The sequence below is a fragment of the Euwallacea fornicatus genome, chromosome 11 (genome assembly GCF_040115645.1).
Source record: "Euwallacea fornicatus isolate EFF26 chromosome 11, ASM4011564v1, whole genome shotgun sequence".
NCBI lineage: Eukaryota > Metazoa > Arthropoda > Insecta > Coleoptera > Curculionidae > Euwallacea > Euwallacea fornicatus.
The window spans coordinates 2332927-2353226 of NC_089551.1; the positions used below are offsets into that span (position 1 = coordinate 2332927).

Sequence of the window (20300 nt, forward strand, 5' to 3'; positions counted from 1 at the left end):
AAAACATAAATTAAATAAAAATTTTACTTCTTTATAAAACATTACATAATAAAAAAATAATAAAAAAGTTATAAAATATAATATTGAAACTACAAAACTACTTGAATAAAATCAATAATACACAATAAAAAAAAGACATCATATAAAATCTGGTATATCTATACATAACATTAACTCTCTGTGTGTAAAAATTCGCCTACTAGAGATGGAAGATGATGCGAAAATATCCTTTTGAAGTGTCTAAGTAACGCCACTGTCTTTTTAAATTCGTTGATAAATTTTCGTAAAATAGAAGTTTGCACACAGGCGTCTCAGGTACTAAAATATAGACTTAAGTAAAGACGCATAAAGAGCAGCATTCGTAAGAACAATAACACATTGCCATATATTAATATTTTTATTAAGTACAAAACGGCCGCTCAGCGCTCTCTCAGGAGCTAGTTTGAGCTGGTAGTAAAATGAGTATTTTTAGGTAAACGCGGTATAAAATCTACAAAAGGTGATCATTGATCAATCGATTTTAGAGCCTTTATATCAATCACATAGCTGGAGGTGTTCAATTTTTTGACGTTGATGAAGGCATGTTGATTTTGAAAAAAAAGGTTGAGATCCATTGTTGCTATCTAATATAAGGGCCCATAATCGATTAGAGCATTTTTAGAGGTGCCTTAAGCCTCAACAGCACAAGTTACAGGGACGGATGTTTCTTCACTATGTATTTACATTAAGATTTAAATATCTAGGGCTATACATTAAATGCTAAAAATTCTATAAAATTTAAAAAAATGCTAAAAATTACATTGTCATTTATCTCGTTGTCTCTTGTAGGTTTTATTATACAAGTTATTAATTTCTACATTACAACTACTTATACAGGACAGGGTCGATAATACTTTATGTTATAGGAAATAGTTGGCTTAAAACATTATTTACGCCCTACCCCGTATATCCATATACAAAATGCGCGAAACAAGTGCTACTATTAAAAACGACAAATAAATAATAACTAAATAATAATACAGAAATGGCAAGAAAAAATTTAGGCAGATTTTCACTAGCTTAACATCTCGCTTTTAAATTAATTTCACATTTAAACATCACAGCACATTATTTTATACAAATAATATTAATTATTAACAAGAGGAGCTGGTAGATAGCTTGCAGCAGACGTTTGATAGGAACCAGATGTATATTTAATATATTTCGAATTAATTTAATGCATGTAAAAGTATAACATCATCCGATAACAGCCATGGTGGTTCTGATGACCGCATTGGCTATTTATTCTCTGTATATTGACGAGAACACTATATGGTTAACTCTTGTCCATGGGACAAAACCTGAACACCACACCTACATGAGTAGGTACACTTTGACAATTTGTGGAATTATTTTGAAAAGGAAAAATAATACAGGGTGTCAAAAATCAATAGGTATCATAATCTTTGGCCCCCTGTTCATGTATTGGCGAAAATTGTAATGTGCCACTCCAGAGCTGCCTGAATCAGAGATCAACTAAATCTTGGGTTAAACCATAGATATCTCTCAATAACTTTACGTTGTTTCTTCCAGGTGGCTTTGAGGAATGGTTCTATAGGAAGGAGTAAATCCAGAACATATAAGTTATGTTAACAGAGCATTCACCATGCCGTGAAGAAAACTGGGAACTTAATAAATCGACGGTAAGCTGAGCAAAATTTTTCGCTCACCATTCAGTCAACAAAAAGCACTTCAAGAATATAAAATCCTTAAAAGTATAAAGTTATTGCTACAACATTTAATGACATAGTATTTTTCGGGCTGAGTGAATATTGGCCCTTTGAGGGAAAATGCGAAAACATTTAACTTCCTTCGTTTTGTAAAAAATCGTTTGCGATAAAATTCCTTCTTCATCCTGTCAAGAATGGGTGTAGAACTATTTTCTAATGTCCAAGTTATTTTTGTGATCTTAGTTAACGACCCAAGCCCCTTGCTTCTTAGTATACAAAACCTTAGCAATGAAACAATCAGGCTGAACCTTGGATAGGCGAGAAGAAACTACTTGATTGATGTTATAGGTATAGAAAGTGTGAGAAATTCTGCTTCTCGTAACATAATGTAGCAAACCAGTTACATTACTATGTATTAAAGTGACAATACTGTGTTTTTAATATGGTGGAGAGGTAAATTATGCAATTATTGAAATGTTATATCACGTAGATCATTTTTGTAAACGATTTTTGTGGAATGTTTACACATTTGCAGGCACCTGCATCTTGCTAAATAGTTCATAATTTTTGATCATTGGATGTTTTCTTTTAAAAAATATTGCTTTAAACGAACTTCCAGAACTAGAAATTTACACTATATATGTTGAGAAATATCATTCCTTTAGATTTTTGTTCTTCCGACCCGAATGGCGAAACTAGGAGATCTGAAGCGGATTCTGAGAAGTGGAGTGCAAACTCTCAGAAGGAGAAGAAACGAATTAATTTTCTATTGGAGGTGGTTAGCATGCACTTCCCGAACCATTCCCACGCATTTTTCCTGCGATAAATCATATCTATGAGTTCAACCATAACCAAGCTACCTGCTCTTGCTCTTGGTGGAGGACACATTGCCTGCAGCCGCCGCATTTTTCTGAGCTATGTGCGTTTGATAATGTTTAGCTAAGTGCGCTTTCTGCCTAAAAGTTTTCCCGCACAACGTGCAAGCGAAAGGTTTTTCCCCCGTATGGGTCCGAATATGTACGTTGACCGAGTATTTGTCTTTGAAGCCTTTGGAGCAGATGCTGCAGTAGTGCAGCGATCGTTCCTTGCGTACCCCATTACTAGTCGAAGTTGCGCTCTGCAAATTCGCCTGGTTCTTACTGGTGTTGTTCAGCCTCTTGTACTTTTTGGTGGTCTTGGTGCTGGTGACTAAAGGAGCGGTGATTTGAATGGGCGAGGTGATGTTGTACAAGATGCCGATCTGCTCCGAACTGATGCTGGCTTGCACTTGGTTGTCCGAAGTCGAGGACGTATCTATGCAGTACTGATTGACCGATTCGGCTACTTCGTTGGCTATCCGCTTGAGTTTCTCAAAGTCTTCTGAATAAGGGTGGTCTAGTTGGCTTAAGAGTAAATCGTCTACGTTGTGGGTGCTTGAGGGGTTGTCCGCCTGCGGTTCCTCCTTGAACACCACCTTGCCGTTCGCGTCTATGTCGCTGACTATGGTAGTTAACTGCGTCTCCGGCTCCTCCTTGGCGATGTAAATGGTCTCCGTCTTGGTAGGAGACTCCGACAAGCACCTGCGTAGCTCCACGTTGCTCTCAGCTACCTTAGCGCCGCTCTTGACTGCTCCGTTGTAACGCACGAACGCTTTTCCTTGCAAAGCGCTGCGTAGCAACGAGTCCGCCGACTCGGACTGAGTATTGTTGTTGGTCAACTTCCAATCGTTGTTATTGTTATTAAAATTATCGTGGGCTTCCAGAAGGGGCGTGTTAATGATCAGGCAATTGGCCAGCTCCTCTTTATTATCCGCGAACCCACTGTCTTCATAGGTGAACGTTTCGGATTTGATCAGACCATCAGTGTTGGGACTCATGGTGCCCTCCCCGTAGAACGCGTTTATGGGGCCGGGCATTATGCTCAGAATAGAGTCAATGTCCAGTCCTCCCCCTTGCAAGTGCTGGTCAATCTCCGAAGGACTGGACATCGACACATCCTCCTCCTTGATGGTCAAAGGTTGGCGGTACCAAGTGCTGGGCGTCTGTTCCAGGCCATTAAGTACCGTGAGCGTGGTGTATATCTGCCCATCAGTGTTGCTATTACTACTCCCGCCTTGCTGCTTGATCTGCACGACCCCGTTGACCTCGTCGTTGGTCCAGCAATACTTATTCAAGTCTTCTAAAATGGCAGTTTCTATTTTGACTGTGTCCTTCTCGTTCCAGAGGTTGGTGTCGAAGTTGGCAATGGTGGTGCTGTCGGAGGTAGTCGTGGGAACATCGCTGATGATCATGTTGTTGTTGTTGGTCTCTCGGGTGTGATGGTCCTCGTCGGTGCCATTGTTCAGGAAAACGTTGACGCTTCGCATTTGCTTGGCGAATTGCTGGATCGTCTGCGGATCGTTCGTGTCCGGGTTGACCACGAAGTCGAAGAAGTCGGTTTTAGACATCTCCTGGTCGCTCGATCGAAATGTGTCGGATACGTCCATTATCACTGGCTCTTTCAGCTCCATATATTTCAGGTGTCAGTGGGGATGCATTGTCGGTGGTGGAGGACGTGTCTGAAACAAGAACAAAAAAAATGTTCAGTGCACGTTAATCTTTCCATAGTTATAATTGGTCTGTCGGCCCCGTAAGAACGAGCTAAATCATAAAACTAGGACACTCGGTATGGTTGTTATATATACGTCAATAAAGCAACCACCTGCTTGAAAGCCTAGACGAGTACAGTGGTCAATTACCCGAATATTGCCGGTCCAAATAAGGAGTCCGCCTTAGACAGCGACCATAACGGCGAAATAATGGCCAATAATAGTTTTTCGGAGAGATTGATTGTCTGCGGTGTGCATTACTCCAATCGGCCAGAAAACTAAATAAAATTTCCATTATTTATTAGTGCCGGTTTCCCCTTGTTCTCGCCGTCTAATTAGGCACTTATTCAAGTTTTTTCTAGGCCACCGAAGCAACGTTAAAATAAGTCGTTGGATTAAACGAGAGTAGGAAATCGTATAACTGAATGCCACTGTGATTTTAGGCTTACACTCTTTGAATTCCCAACAAGGAAAAAATGCCTTAATTAGCTTTAAATATTATGTTCTGGTGTGTGCCAATTTGACTGCGGGCGGTCCGCTTATGCCTATCACGAAAGCAGCCGGGGGCCCAGAGCTGAAATAGCAAAGCTTTATGGGAACCCGGGCACCCAAATACGCGTAATTAGACCTCAAAAACTCTTTTAAAAATAACTCTTAATTGCCGATTTATCAAGATCACGTTACACAACTCCTCGTGTATGGTAGTGATTTCACTTTTTGCCTTAAGCAGATTCCGTCCGATTTGAGCCCCAGTGACAATGTGTGGAAATGCCGAATAATGGGCAATTCTATTGGACTCCGAACACAATGGCAAGGCCCAGGGGCTCTCAGTTTATTGAAACCGAACATTAGAAATAATAAGAGGAACTTTCTATCGTGTTCCATACACGTGGGCGGCATCATCACCTTGACGTGTCTTAAGAATCATCCATCATCGAGAAATCTCGAGGGATAAACAAAGCGTCAACTCATGATGCCTAAAGACCACTCTTGTGTTGGTTTCATTAGACTCATGGTGAGTCGAAATTAGGAAAACTTCCGCGCGCCACTGACCGCTCTCTCAAACACCGAGAAGGCAAAGAAACAGCGGGGGTGGGTGGGCCCCTATTTTTGCAAATAGCTCTATTAAACTAACCTGTCTCAGCTATAGGATCCGAGTTGAATAGCGAATTTCACTTTTCGGAAAAACGGATGCGGAAAAAATGTATTGGATTCTGTGTTGTTGCGGACTCAGGAACTCGGGGATTTACCAGAAAGGCGGACGGGGACCAAAATCGAGATATACGGAGTTGAATGGCTCTCTACAGGATGATTCATTAACAACGGGACAAGCTGCAGACACTACACGTCAAATGGTGACGATTGGAGGAAATACGGCTCATCCGAAAGTTCACCCATAAAGTCCGCGCCATATAGGAAATTTTTTTACTCATGAATTTGGGTAAATTTTGACTTTGCCTTCGGGCTGTGTTTTGCAAATGACGAGAAATGATATACAAATCGAAAAACGAATGACTGTCTATAACTCTCAAATCGCAATTTTTTTCAAAAACATTCAAAGTCCACCATTATTTCTCGAAATTTTGAAAAATCACTAAGGAAGAAGTCTCTTAATTTCTTACTTTGTGCTTAATCCACTGGCGGCTTTCATTTTTTTTTTTATAATAATTTTTTGTATTTCTGCATTTCCGAGGTATTCAAATCGGTCAGCAACCTTGTAAGAATAATTATAGCATATCGAAGTAATTCTCTGAATGGATATTCATTAGTTAAAGTTGTAATAAATGCATCTTTTTAAAGGAAATGTAAAATTCATTAAAGACGTATGCCTTGATGCAAAGCTGATCAAGTTTATAAAGAAAATGTTCAGGTTACCTTGTTGCGGTATTTTTTACAAAGTTGATTGACACAGAATTAGATATATAAACAAATAATTATTCTTGCAAGGTCACTGATCGATTTGAATACCTCGGAAATACAGAAATAAGAAAAAAGCTTTTTAATGAATCGTCCGAGAAAGTTAAAAATTGGCATATGAGTAAAAAATAAGAAACACTTAAAGGAATTTTTCCCCTTGTGATTTTTCCAAATTTGAGAAATAATGGCGGATTTATGATGTTTTAGAAAAAAATTACCATTGAACAGTCATTTGTTTTTCGATTTGTATGTCATTTCTCATCGTTTGCGAAGCACTACCCGAAGGCAAAGTCAAAGTTCACCCCAAATTCGTAAGCAAAAAATTTTCCACGTAACGTGGGCTTTTTGGGAACACTGTATAGAGGGTGTTTAAAGTTAAAATTTTGTTTAATTTTTTGCCATTGTCCTAAATATATTCAGGTTGAGCTTTTAAAAGATTGTAAATTTAGGTTTTTTTCGGCGAAGAATAAGATACGTTGTGCAATTTGTGAGAATAGTGGGAGACACTTACGGTCAATTTAACAAAATTTGCAGTTAATAAATTAAATAATAATTAATTAAAAAAAAAATACCCTGCACGTTTAACATGAAGTTTGATTCAAAATCTCGAAAAGCAATAATTTTTCCTATAACTTCGTGTTCCTGATTCATTTCGATATCTCCATACGTTTTTGAAAGAATCCATTTAACCAACGCTACTTTTAAATTCGATTAAACGAGAAATTAAAACCGAAACACATCAAGCGTATTTTCATTTTCTAGAGCACGAAAAAAACATAACTTCATAAACTTTTAAATGTCCAACCTAGATATATTCAGAATAAGGACAAAAAAATTAATTAAAATTTTCAGTTTCATCACTCTGCGCACATGGCATTTGAAATTCTACCTTCACCGTTGGGATCTCAGGAACTATGGGAGGTAGCCAAAGAAAAATAAAAATTGAAAATTTTATTTTTTTAGCGTTATTTGACAAGGAAGCCCTAAACCACCGGCATGTTGTCGTTGCCACTTTTTCTCAGCTACGTGTTGACGTTTTCCGATTTGCCATCCGTCGTTTCGTCTTCCGACCACCATCATCAATTTTTTTTTGGGACACCACATTGGATTTTTCGGATCCAATGTGGTGTTCCAATTCAATGCCGAAGAAAAATAGTCGAAGGGCAAATCTGAAAACGTCATTGTGTAGCTGAGACAAAGTGACAATGCAAATGTTATTGAGGTCTTGCGCTTCTTTCTCCAATAAGGCTAAAAAAAATTAAAACTAAATTTACAATTTTTGGTTCGTTCCGGATATCTTGGGAAGTACTCGGAAAATTCAAATTTTTATAACGGTATTCGGTCAAACGCTAAATCACGCAACTTTACCCCCATTTATACTTCTTCGCATCTCCTCTAGGTTCCGAGATCCCAACGGTGAGGATCGAATTTCAAGGGCTCAATATATCTGAAACTACCAATTTTCGGATAAGGCATATTTTCTCCAATGACTTTGAATCAATCTGTACTGCTGGGAAATGTGACATTTCGTGGACCTCCTGAGGTCAACGAAACCCAGAGCTCCGCGTTCCAGAAATGATTCGCAGCAACTTCCAGTTCAAAAGCTACAGGCGGAAGACACGAAGGCCGAATTATCATCAAGTTACGAGACTGCGACCTCTCTATTCCTTCCAAACTGCCACTAAATGTCCACTTTCAGCAGTCTGTAAAATTCGCAAGAAGGTCGCATGGTATATCATTTCTCCATTGCAGCGAGTACATAAACAGCTGATTACCAGATGGTAATTTAACTCGTTTAAACCTGCCAATAAAACAAAATAATAGCGCCCAGGTACGAGGTGGCGGCATGTGTTAAGAGCTTGTTACACATTCCTAGACAAAGTCAGAACGGTTCAGAATTCACCTAAATAAGGAGTGAAATTTAATTGACATCGAACGCCCACCACAAACGGCCTGTTTGTACCGTGTAGGCAGTGGCAGTACCACGGGTTTGTGTGTAAATTGTGAATTATTACCTCTTCTGCGAATTACAGGTTATAGATTACGCTACATCGACGAACGAGTAGTGATGATTGAAAACAGACCTTTAGTTTGCGTTCGACAGGTGGTCGGCACGGCCCTGGAAATGACAGAACCGGCCTAAGCGCCATTTACAATTACGTATAAGGTCTAATTTTTTAGTAGATTTTAACGAGCGGACTCCTCCATGTTTTGCTCAAACTTTCTATCAGCCCGTGTATGGCTCGGTTGGTAGACCTAGAGCCGGAACTGAGCAAAGGAAGTTCAGGTCATGAATAACAAACAGTAGAATGTGGGATTGGTACCTTCAGGCCTCGAGTCAAATTTTCGAGGTTTTCCCTGCAATGCCGATACATGGAATGTAGATGATGTGTCAAACCGTTGGGAAGAGATTTTGGACGGGATGGTGATAAAAATTGGTCCTTTTGTCGCGGGTCAATCCTGTGAAGGATAAAATGCTTTCAGTTTCTAACCGGAGAAAGAGGAAATTGAAAGAAAACAATTTTTTACAGTCGATTTTCATGCGTGCTGGAATCTTCTAACTCTGCCTGCTAGAGGATTACCGAAGAAACCAGTTGCTGTGGGAGCCGAAGCAAATTACTGCAAAAGCAATTAATATGAAGTTAGTCGAGTTAATTAAGAACTAATAAGTAACATGTAGAATGAAGGGTGACCAGCCAGAAAAAATATATTAAAACATCAAGTAATATCAACACATTCCTGTTCAATTAGTGGACAAGTTGTCTTTAATCAAAAATTAATTTTATTTGAATAAATGGTGTTCTAGATTTTGTTATTGATTATTTTTATACATCATATCCCCCTTTCATATGAAAGAGGCTGAATCCTTGTGTTCCGAATCCGATAAGTTCTTAAGTAGACTTAAGTAACCTGCAATGTACTCTATAACTCGAGAGAGTTTGGTTTACTTAGGTCACTTCAACATATTACTCAGGTTTAGCGTAATCTATTGAAGAAGCGTTTTTTGCTTATGCGGCAGCACGTTAATAACCATTCCTGTGCGAGAAGCATTATGGACCCTCCAAAATAATTTACTTTTGTGGTTCAGTCCATATTTTCCATATAGCGTCACGCTTTAGTTCGGTTGCGCGTCAATTTCTTAAACGAAAATTGCCCTAACCGTTGAATAGGAAGAGCCTGGCCTCCCAGATCACCAGATTTTAATCCTTTGGATTATTTTCTGCGGAGTCATTTGAAGTCACTAGAGCACAAAACTGCAGCCCAAAATGAACGAGATCTAAGAAACGGGATATTTGAATCGTCTGCCATTATTAATCAGATACCGGGTGCATTCGAAAGAGTTCGTCAATCAATGTTAAAGCAAAGTGATGCCTGCATTAGAGTAGGCGGTAATCATTTTTAGCAATTACAGTAAATGTTATTAATTTATCTGCAAAAGTAGTTTAATCTTAGTCTTGTAAGCGGTCTAAGTTTGTTACATTAGAATACAATCAACAAAGGACACCGCTTGTCTTTCAAAAACCCTCAGTAATTCAACTTGCAAATTTCCAACGCCAGTTTAAGTTCAAACCCGTTTTTTTGCAAAACGGCGGCTTTTAGCGGGAAATAACAAGAGTTATGTGACGCCTTCTAACATTGAAAAATAAGTAAGTAAATATTTAAGTTTCTTATCAGCGAAACCCCCAGTATCCAGAATTTCGTAAAGCCGACATATTATTAACAAAAATATAATCAAAATACCAAACAATTTTTTTATGAAGCCTGTATCTCAAGAATCAAGCCGATATGGACCCGATGTTCATACGAACTTCTTATCTTAAAATTATTCAAATATTTATTCTTTAAAGTTTATACAAGTATTTCATAAACACCCTGTATAGGGGACATGAAAGAATTATCAAAAGCATCAAAATTGAGATCTGTCAAATCTTCCCTTCCAACGTACCACAGCCAGATTTAATTTAACTGCGGCTTCTCAAATATCAATCTAAATGAGACCGGGTAGAGCCAGTAACTGTACATCCCTCGCTTTCTCGGTGAACCCCATGACTTACCTAATCGAAGGTATTGCGCAAGTCACAAAATATGACCAGAACTAATGGCGACTGGCGTCATTTAGCAGAGACTGTCGCAAGTTAAGAGTTTTTTTATAGATGATTATTGGCGCATCCACCATAGGGTCAGGAATTATTCGTTCGTGATTGTTTAAGTGCCGAAGTTAGATTGGCAACTCAATCAGTCCAGGTTAGTCGGCTGCTCCGGCCCATGGTCATGACATGCGATATCTCGAGTAGCATTATTTATAACTTTGTCTAAGGTCTCGTATTTCTTAGTAGACCTTAACGACCGACTCCTAAATTAGACCTCGAGTATCCTCTTCGATTTTTTGCCCAAACCGCGAACAAAAACCTTTATTAGCCTATATGAATAAATAACAACTCAGGCGGTACCGTTAGAGCAAAAACTGACCATCAGAACGACTGCGTGTAATTCGTAATGAATGAGCCCGAGAACAAAATGACACCATCCTGACGTCAGTTTGGTCGTTTTACCTGGTCAGAATATCCTTTTGATTGCCATGACTTATTTGAATGGGTTAATAGCTATTTAACATGAATTAATGGGCCGCAGAAGCTCAGGTCGCATAATATTAAAGATATTTGTGTGTCTGTAGTATATGGGTTTCATTGGGATATGTCGGAGAAACCAATATTTGATTGCGTAACGAGCTCGCAAGAAGTGTCTTGGCTAATGAGAGACGTAAATAATTTCTGTTAATGAGGTTAATGAGAAGAAGAAAAATTCTACGGAACTTTGACTTTTGTTCAATGTGAGCTATGATCATCGTCTCGTTTAGGCACGCCTCGGAGCCCAGATGCCCGAAACGGAACATTTGAAAATGTGACTCTGATGTCGATTGCTGGGCCTCATTCCTACCGTCTATAGGAACATATATATTAACTGTAGCAATTTGTTAGTTGTCAGTTTCACATAACAAATCCCCAATCTGAAAACAAATTTTTTGTGAAAAAACTCGGAATGTTTTCAATTAAGTTTCTCCAAGTCCCGCTAATAGTATTTTGCTATAGTTACGCTCGGAATTTCCATCTATCATCTGTTTGTACCTGAAAGCGCGATTTCTCGATTTCAGCATTAAAAAGTCAACTCATTGCGATCGATATCTGGCCAAGCATTGTTCGTTTATTAACGACACATTGATCCACGTTTGTTAGATTTAATAACCCGGTCGGAGCAACAATGGCGCACGCAATTAATCGTTAATTTGCCTAATTAAGTCTTAATCCAGTTGGGCTTTTATTATTTGCAAATCGGCCGCGGCAAAAAAACTTTCTTTTGTCAGGACGGTTTTTTTTTGTTATTGAAATAATTGTTTCACAGCCGGCGGTTTTCTTTTGCGTAAGCAAACAATATAAAAAACGACTATAATAGGATGTCGGATACCATTATTAATAACTTTTGTGTGGCGCGCGAAATGTGTTAAGTGTAACTGACAAAACGGTTCTCACAGGAAAATTAAACGTAATTAAGGAGGTTTTTATTGTATATTTTTATCGAGTGGGTACGGTTTTTACGGAATCCGATCTTAAACATGTCCGTTTGGTTTTCGGTGGAAGGAAACCAGGTTAAGATCGCTCAGTTCTTCACGTGTATGTTTCAATCGACTTTCTTCCCGCAATTTGTTACACATTGTTTAAAACTGAAAATCGGGCTAAACTATCGATATTCACTAATTGACACTAAAGATTCTGAAAGGCGAAATCAAACGCATTCGAATTATAGAAGTTCCTTGTTGCGTCGGCCGTTGATGTTTTGGAAATATCGACGGTCGATTGGAGCGTAAAACGTTGATTAAAATGTAAACAAGGAATGAAGGAAATAACGATGCAAGATTTACAGAGGGTGCTTCAAATACGAGGCACGTCAGTGAGATCTTGTACCGGATAGGAGATACAAGGTCGTTTATTTTATAGCAAACTTGCGCAATTTTGTCCTCGATTAAGTACTGCAAAACGCCACTGTCTTTCTTCTTGCCTGGTTAGTGTTGAGCTGGCAGCAAAATGGCGCTTTGACGCGCTATGGCGTCTTGACATGCGCCAAACAAGCGCAATCAGCCATTGCTCGCCATTTTGCTGCGCGCATTTTGCGCCGAGTTCAGCCACACGAGGCACTATATGCGTTCCATCAGGACGTCTGACGTGGGTGCGAAAGGAAAAAGCACCACATTGTCAAGAAATCTAGTTGAGTTTCTTGATAGAATGGCGGTGCATTATTTAAGCGGAGAAACTCCACACTGAAGTCAGGTTCAACAGGAGGATGCGTTTGGAACTGAGTTGGTGTGTTTTATCCCCGTTCAACTACACGAACGAAACGAGGAAGGAACGCACTTATTCGAGGTGCGACGGAAAAAATGTCAGATTTTCATGGTTCCTGTTAGAGGGGCACCAACAGAGTGTCTCATTGAGCCTGCGAGTTTCGTCGAAAGCGCGAAACTTGGAAGCGGCCATAGAAAACGCGTGGTCGTTCTGGCAAAAAAAAACAAAGCAAAAATCGTTGTTTTTGAAACGAAATCTACAAAACATTTAAAAACTTGTAGCAACTCCGAGAACTGAATGCACCACTGCATTACAATGAGCCGAACAGCTCGAGGAACGCGACAAAACTCTAAATTCACATGTTATTGGATTACTAAGGCTTTAAGCTCTCATGAGTCATTACCTCACCAGCCCTAGTTTTAAACAAGTTCTTGATGGTATAAGAAATTATATTATAGAAATGACCAGTGATTTCCGGGCCGATCAGTGGAAGCCGTGACGTAAATCGTATGTCTGCAACGTAAACGGTATCCACCACGAGGAGATCGATTATAAAAGTTCTGAAAATCTTGTTTTATGGCGGTGATTTTTTTGTCGGAGCCGTTGCGGTAAATTTCATTGACATTGTACCTAATCGCCTTGAACAAACCTATTTCCTAATTAGTCAAGCTTTGGTGGAATTTGTAATATCAATATCAAGGTCATTAAAGTTTTTTCGCATTGTACTTATTTATTCACGCTTTGGCGTGGCTAAATTGCGTATCGATAGAACAAAAACTCGAAATAATAATGGAGAAATTACATATTGGAATACTGTTTCCTTGATAGTTCATTATCGTTAGTTACTGGCAAAAAGGGCGTAGCTGACGGGCTTTAGAAAGCGCTGCCATTACCATTGCGATGGAAGATCATCAGCAAACTCTTTAGCAACTCTGTATTGTCATCTGCCAGATGATAAGGTGAGGAATATAGCAGTTCCTTTGTTCAATGTAATTAATTCTTGCATCTAATAAGTTTCGTATCAATGCCAAGCTCCGCCATATCTCTCTCCCTGATCGGAATTCTTCTGTTGAAAAATCGTGCCATTTCGGTGAGCCGCTAACAATAGAAATTAAACTGTGGTGAGATCATGGTTTGAAATCACCAGAGGAATTAACAAAATCACGCAAAAACAGTGGGTAACACCCGTCACGACCAGAAATCTGCACGAGACACGACCGACTTTTTTCGAGAAATCGAAAGCGCACGATACAAAGGACTAAAGTTTGATTTCATTTCATTAACGTTCGACCGTTTGAGGAAAAAATGTGTGTGCGCTAAGTGTCCCGGAGAATTCGATTCTTAGAAGTGTCCCGGACAGCTAATAACCGGTCGAGTTTGGAGCCGTGCAAGTCCCCATCAGCATCATGAGTCACTGATTACCGAAATTGTATGTAATCTATGAAGGTGAAGAAAAGTTCAGACACCAAGAAAGCTCACCTCCTAACGGGTTAAACCTGCCGCAGCACTCCATGCGAGCATGAACTCTCTCAGAAACATAATGATTCGCCCAAAATGGTTAAAATTAGACCTCTAAGAGCTGGCTTGTACATCACGAAATAACGTCTCAGGCTTGTTGCGCCCACATGGTACCCTCCAATAACCCATTCTAAGTACCGACCGGCGTGGATAGCCCCAGAGCTGTTCGCTTCATGTAGGACTTGCAATTCTGCGCGTTATATCCTCAGCAAGGGTGCGCTCCGAAGACGCCGATTTCAAGCATTTCCCCAGCGGGACCTAAAATTTGCATCACTAGGTATCATCACCGCAGCCCCTGCAGCGCGCGAAAGGAGGTGCGCGCCTTACGGGCCCCCTACAGATTTACAGGGTGTCGCAAAATGTTGGTTGCCGCTCCATTTAGATTTGCTTCGACCGAAACTGATGGATCATTTGAATTTTAACTGAGAGTTTTTGGCTTTTGTTATTTATTTCGACGAAACGCTCTTTCCTGGTTTCAAAGATAGGAGTTTTTCCCGACTAATTTTGTATAAATAGTACTCGAGAAACGGTGCAATTTTCGGTTAAAAAAATAACGGTGAAAAATCATTAAATTCGTGCGAATCGGCTGAAAGGCACAGAAGTATTAGAGGACAGCCAGATGTCCTCCACAAATGGATATTTAAAGGTTCTGTATTCCTCCAGATTTTCGTTGTGAGGATGAAAAGCGTAATATTTCTAGATAATTTTTCCTTACCATCACTTATAAATTTGAAGTCAAGCAGTTAAAAGCCCAAAAGGATATCAAGTCATTTATCATACTTGCATTGCATGGTTCTTTGCTTCTGCATAGGTGTCTAATGCAGAAGTAGATGCTACACCAGATTATAATGAACTAGCTTCTGCAAACTAAAGATTGATAACTGCCTCTGGCCAGTATATCTTCGAAACAATCAATGGAGGTTTCACCCCAAAAATAATCATCACCTTGTGTACCGTCAGCCCCAACTGAGGTGTCATATCGCGTATGTCCTTAAGGGTAGCACTCACCCCGAATATGGACCAATTATTTTACACCTTGTAAAAGCGAAAGACAAACATATGAGACCCATTTTCGAATTTTGCTATCTTCTATATTAGCAAAGAATTACTCTCGATTCGTGATTATTGAATTTTTCGTCCGTATTTTTCATCTACGGGATGGTCCAATTTAGCGGCGCATCATTGGGATCTTAGAAACTATAAGGGATTACGAGGTCGCTTTAATTCGGGCAAAGTTGCACATTTTAGTGTCCAGAAAAATGCCTGTTCGAACTCGGAAAAATTCGAATACTGTCGGAGGTATCCGGAAAAAAACGATATTTTACTTTTGTTAATCTATCCCGACTTTTCCGAAGAGATATTTCAAGACAAATGTCCCTTCACTATTACCACTTTTCGTCCCATTAATATTGCATTGCGAAAATTGGAATCCGACGTTTCGTCTTTGACCCACCACCACCAGCTTGATTTTCTTAAATACGGATCTGGATTTCTTATCTCGTCTTTTATTACCTTTTGTCTTTCTAAGAACAATGACGTATAACGACCAACAACAAATGGTAGTAGATATGATGAAAATACCCTCTCAAGAAAAACATATATGTATCATTTTTAGCCTGGGTTTGTCTTCGTCGCAGTTTTTTCTGGTCGCGTAATAGATGTTTTTTAAAAATATTGATGATAATGAAGTGAAATTAGTTTTCAAATATCTGTTCAAAAAAGGTCAGAAAAAAAATAAAAACGATATAGCAAAGTTTCGTTTTTTTTCTGTACATCTTAAAAAATATTCGGAACTTTTCTCGATTCGCAAATGGAACTAAATTGTGCTTCGATTTAAGCGATCTCGTATCTCTAATAGTTTCCAAAACCCCAATGGTTCGTCTCGAGTTTGAACCACCCTGTACAATCCGAAAATCCTAAAATTCTGCGAAGAACATTTTACGACTCTCTGTACACACTTCCCACGACTAAAGGTATTCTTAATGACGTTGCATGCTTCAGGACTATTTCGATGAAGTGTCAAACGTCATGTCAACGTCAGCTTCCGGGGGTATTTCTCAAGTGACCATTCATCAGCGGCGCAGTGCCGGACTAGCCATTCCTTTGTTACCACTAACCAATGGAATGGTTGATCGATCTTTACGAAATAGGACCATTTTTTTTCCGCGAAACTAAAATTGCACGCTTGGAAAACTTCATTGACGCTCAGCTATTCTGAGAACAAAAAGATCTATATCGGCAATTAATTCCAATTCATATTCGCCAGCCGGAAGTCGGCGGCGGTACTCTCCAAGGAAGGTCGTTCGTTCAATTCGGCAGTACCCTGATATCGAAAATCAATTGACGGACAATTTCACGCCGGATTATCGAACAATGATAATAATAATAATAATGTCAATCTCGATAAGTTGGAACGTCGTAATTGCGTGAAATAGTTTCGCAATCGCGGAAGTCCTGCGCAATCGGATACACAACGTTTATTACATCATAAAACCAATTAAACTTTGCAAAGGTAGAATTATTCCTAATTAAAAATATGCTGCTTTTCGTGTTGTTTAGTAATAAACGCTTTATTAAAATCCTTCGGTCGTGGGGGGGACTGAATGCGTCGGGTTTCCACGTGACTCAGACTGCTTTCAGCTAACTGCTGAGGATGTTCGAAAGCCGAAAAATGTCGAAACATGAAAGTATGTAGAATACGAAAATCAGTCCATTTACCTTCAGTTCTGGTAACAAGCATACATATGTAGAATCTTTTATCCGACGGACAGTTGGAGGTGAAATGCATGATCGATATTAACCGATTTATCGACGGTTTACCGAGCAGTTTGCACACTTTATAATAACGATAAGTAGGTTCCGTGGGTTGGTCGCTATTCCGGAGATGTCTGATTAGTTCATTAGTGAATACTTCGCTGTTCCATATACCCAGACTAGGGCAACTATTTGCGAATTTAAACCGGGTTTAAATAAACAATTAGTGTCACTGCAATGGAAATTGCGGCAGCGTACCAGATTTCCCTAAAAATTTTTCGCTCGAGCGAAATTCGTTTAAATGATTAATGTGGCGGAATTTTGATTATTACCCACTTCTCGTATAGTATGTGCGTATTGCACAATGTATACCAGTCTTAAACGAAACCTCAATTTAGGGCACTGGATGGATAAGTCGAGTGTTACGAAAAAATGGAATTTCGAGGTCGACATTCGTCACAGTGGGTACACACGCATGGTATTAAGTTCTTCAGGTGTAACGGGGACTCTGATTACACAAAAACTAATTCGTCTAGGTCGGTCTTCCTCATGAGATGGCACGAAAAGCATACAAGGCGATGTGAGGATGAGACAGTAACATTATCCTCAGCTTCTTCAACTTTTCAGTCAAACGTCGAAGATTCTGGAAGTCAAACTGGATTCTGGAAGAATCGATAAAGTGGCCGCTTTGTTCAAGGGAATCTCGACAGGGGCGCGAAATTTGAATCTGGCGCCATTTTTTTCCGCCGTCCGTTGACTGTCAAACTCCTTTGACAGTTCGACTTTGAAAAGGCGCAAATTTTCATCAATTGACCGACGATCGACGCAACAATGTATTACCTTAATAACCAAACATTATTTAAAAAACGGTGAGAGTTTGGCTGCCTCGGCAGGCAAATTGCACGCAGTCCTTGCTCGGGAGAACGTCTCAACTGCAATGTAAAAAAAATTGAGAAGACCGGGCCAGAAGGTCCATCGGCATAAAGCTCAAGAAATGTACGTTACAAGAAGCGCTATGCAGCCTCAATATTTACATCTTCGTGCCTATAAAATCCAGCTCATTCAACAACTCAAGCCCACAGGCCTGACATGCACACATGCACACAGAAGAGAACTCGTCAATTTGATCATTAAAGTAACAAAAAGTCAATAGTCATTTTTCTAACAAAATCATCTTCAGGGAGTCACAAACAGTCAATGGCGAACGTTGTCGAAGGATGATGTGCCAGTTTCTTGTGCCTCACATGGACAATATTGATTTCAAAGACATATGGCTTCAATAGGAAGGTGCTACTTGCCATATATTACACGAAACAATGGCATTATTGCAAGAGATATTTCCCGGTCGTGTGATCTCCCATTTGGGCGATATGAATTGGCCGCCTAGATCGTGCGATTTAACACCTTTGGATTTTTTCCTGGGGCGATTTTTTGAAGTCGAAAGTTTATGTGAACAAGCCCACGACCACCCAATCTCTGAAAGAGGAGACACTCAGTGTCACTGCAATCCAACCGGATTTATGCCACAAAAGAAAACATTTTCAAAGAAATGCTAATGTATCAGCAAAGCCTTTATCAGATATATTGTTTCATACATAATTTTGACATCCCTACTTCATGATTAAATGTAAATTTAGGGATTTCCTAAAAAGAATCGTCTTTTATTGTAAATTTCAATTCTGCGTTTTCGTTGGAACACCCCCTTAGTTCTAGACAGGCGAAAAGGGCATGAGAACTGTAACATCGCACTGCCATAGCGGAGCCCTAGAAGTGATTCCTTCTTGCCGTTGCAGATACAGCTGCCTTAGCAGGTCTGGCGTCCCGAGCGACACTCTTAATCACCCAAGAAAATACACTGAAGAAAAACCGCCGGTCAGGAAAGTCCGCCGCCCTTCCTGGGCTCTCGCCTGATCTCGTCGCCCCATAAGGCCGGTACTGATGCCATGAACTCATAAGATTATAGCCACAAGGGTTGTGTGATAATAAAATGAACCAACGCTTCATACGCAACCTCAAGCGCAAAAAAGGACTAAATCTCATAATCCACCCAAGACGGGGGAACCCCAGGTCACGTTAGAATGAGAAAACCCGTCAAAAGATAGCGATTGGGACGTTTTCAAAAAGCTCATGAACTAACTAAAATCAGATGGGTAATTACCATCTAGTGTTCCGATTCAACCATCTAAATCGCCGAGTGACCCCAGAATGAGGCTGGTCCTCTTAAAGGAAGAACTGGACATTGTGACTTGACATGAATGAACTTTATGATACTCTGACTCATCTAGGTTTCCAGTAAGGAAAGGCAAATAACTGCTGCTTTAACATGCCGTAATGGACCATAAAAAAGTGTATTTAGTAATCTGAATATGGGCTTATGCTCTCTAGAGACCAACATGAGCATGTTACTCAAGTTGCAACTAATACTTCAAATGATCTTCAATGGTCCAGGCTACTTCACAGGCCTTGAAATTTCTATGACTGAAAGTGGTATTTTTGTGTTGCAAAAGACCTACGCACATCAAATAGTTAATCGTTTCGACATGAGTAATGCTTGTCCAATTAGTGCTTTAGAGGATTCACATCAGAATACTACTGACTTCTAATGCGATTTGCCTCAGACGGAAAATTAAGCAGCTTATGGACAAGCGATAGCTTCATTGATGTTCGTGATTATAGTCCTGATATACAGGATTTTTTGTAGCGAGATTTTAACCACGTGATCTACAAGTAAGAATAATATTCGCTTGCTATATAAACTATATTCGAAAAATGCTTTGTTGAGGAAATATAGGGTGTTCGAGTTTCATACTTTTTTAAATTTATCTTAAATAGTTCCCAAGACGTTTGAGATATTTAGCTCAAATTTTGAGCCTAAGTTAATAGCATAATTAGACGAACGCCCTTTACATTATTCTCTGGTAATGAGAAACTGGCTAAATGTAAACTATCCACGGAAATGGGAGGACCAATTGGTTGGCTTCCTTGATCGCCCGATCTAACACCTAGATTTTTATGTTTGGGGGTTTATGAAGGAAAATTAGTATAAGCTCTGAAGAAAACTTATAGGGCGAATAAGAAGTTCTGCTCATCGAGTAATTGCTCACATTTTAAGAAATGTTCAGCAGTTAGTCTTTATAGCGACGTTTTAATTATTAACGCAATGGCGACCATTTCGAACAATTTCTGTAATAATAATTACTTGACATTGATTTAAATTATTTCGTTATCGAACAAATTATCGCTGTTCAATTTATTCTCATCTACTCTTGTCCTGTTTTCTACTATTATTTTTTATTTCTCTTTTGTTAAAAATCCTCTTTGCTCTTAGACAGTTAATAAATAAATCCTAACTCCGGTTTACACCGTAGTAGTGCGTCAGCAGAATGGCATAAACGCCAGAAACCAACCAATGAAAAATGTGGCAGGCATTAGCTCACCATTTTGCAAATGACTGGAAAACGGTGAGAGATCCTAACATGGCCAAAACATCTAAAAGTTTAT

At 39.4% G+C, this 20300-nt stretch overlaps 1 protein-coding gene across 2 annotated transcripts in view; it reads right to left on the reverse strand.

Moving 5' to 3' along the window:
- Positions 1-10: 10 nt before the first annotated feature.
- The window catches only part of LOC136342147 (transcription factor Ken-like), a 40476-nt gene continuing 20186 nt past the window's right edge, over positions 11-20300 (reverse strand). For both annotated transcript variants that reach the window (XM_066287691.1, XM_066287692.1), the window contains exon 2: positions 11-4245. In XM_066287691.1, coding sequence (XP_066143788.1) covers positions 2566-4197 — 1632 coding nt within the window. In that variant the 5' untranslated portion in view covers positions 4198-4245 and the 3' untranslated portion in view covers positions 11-2565. The remainder of the gene's footprint in view (positions 4246-20300) is intronic.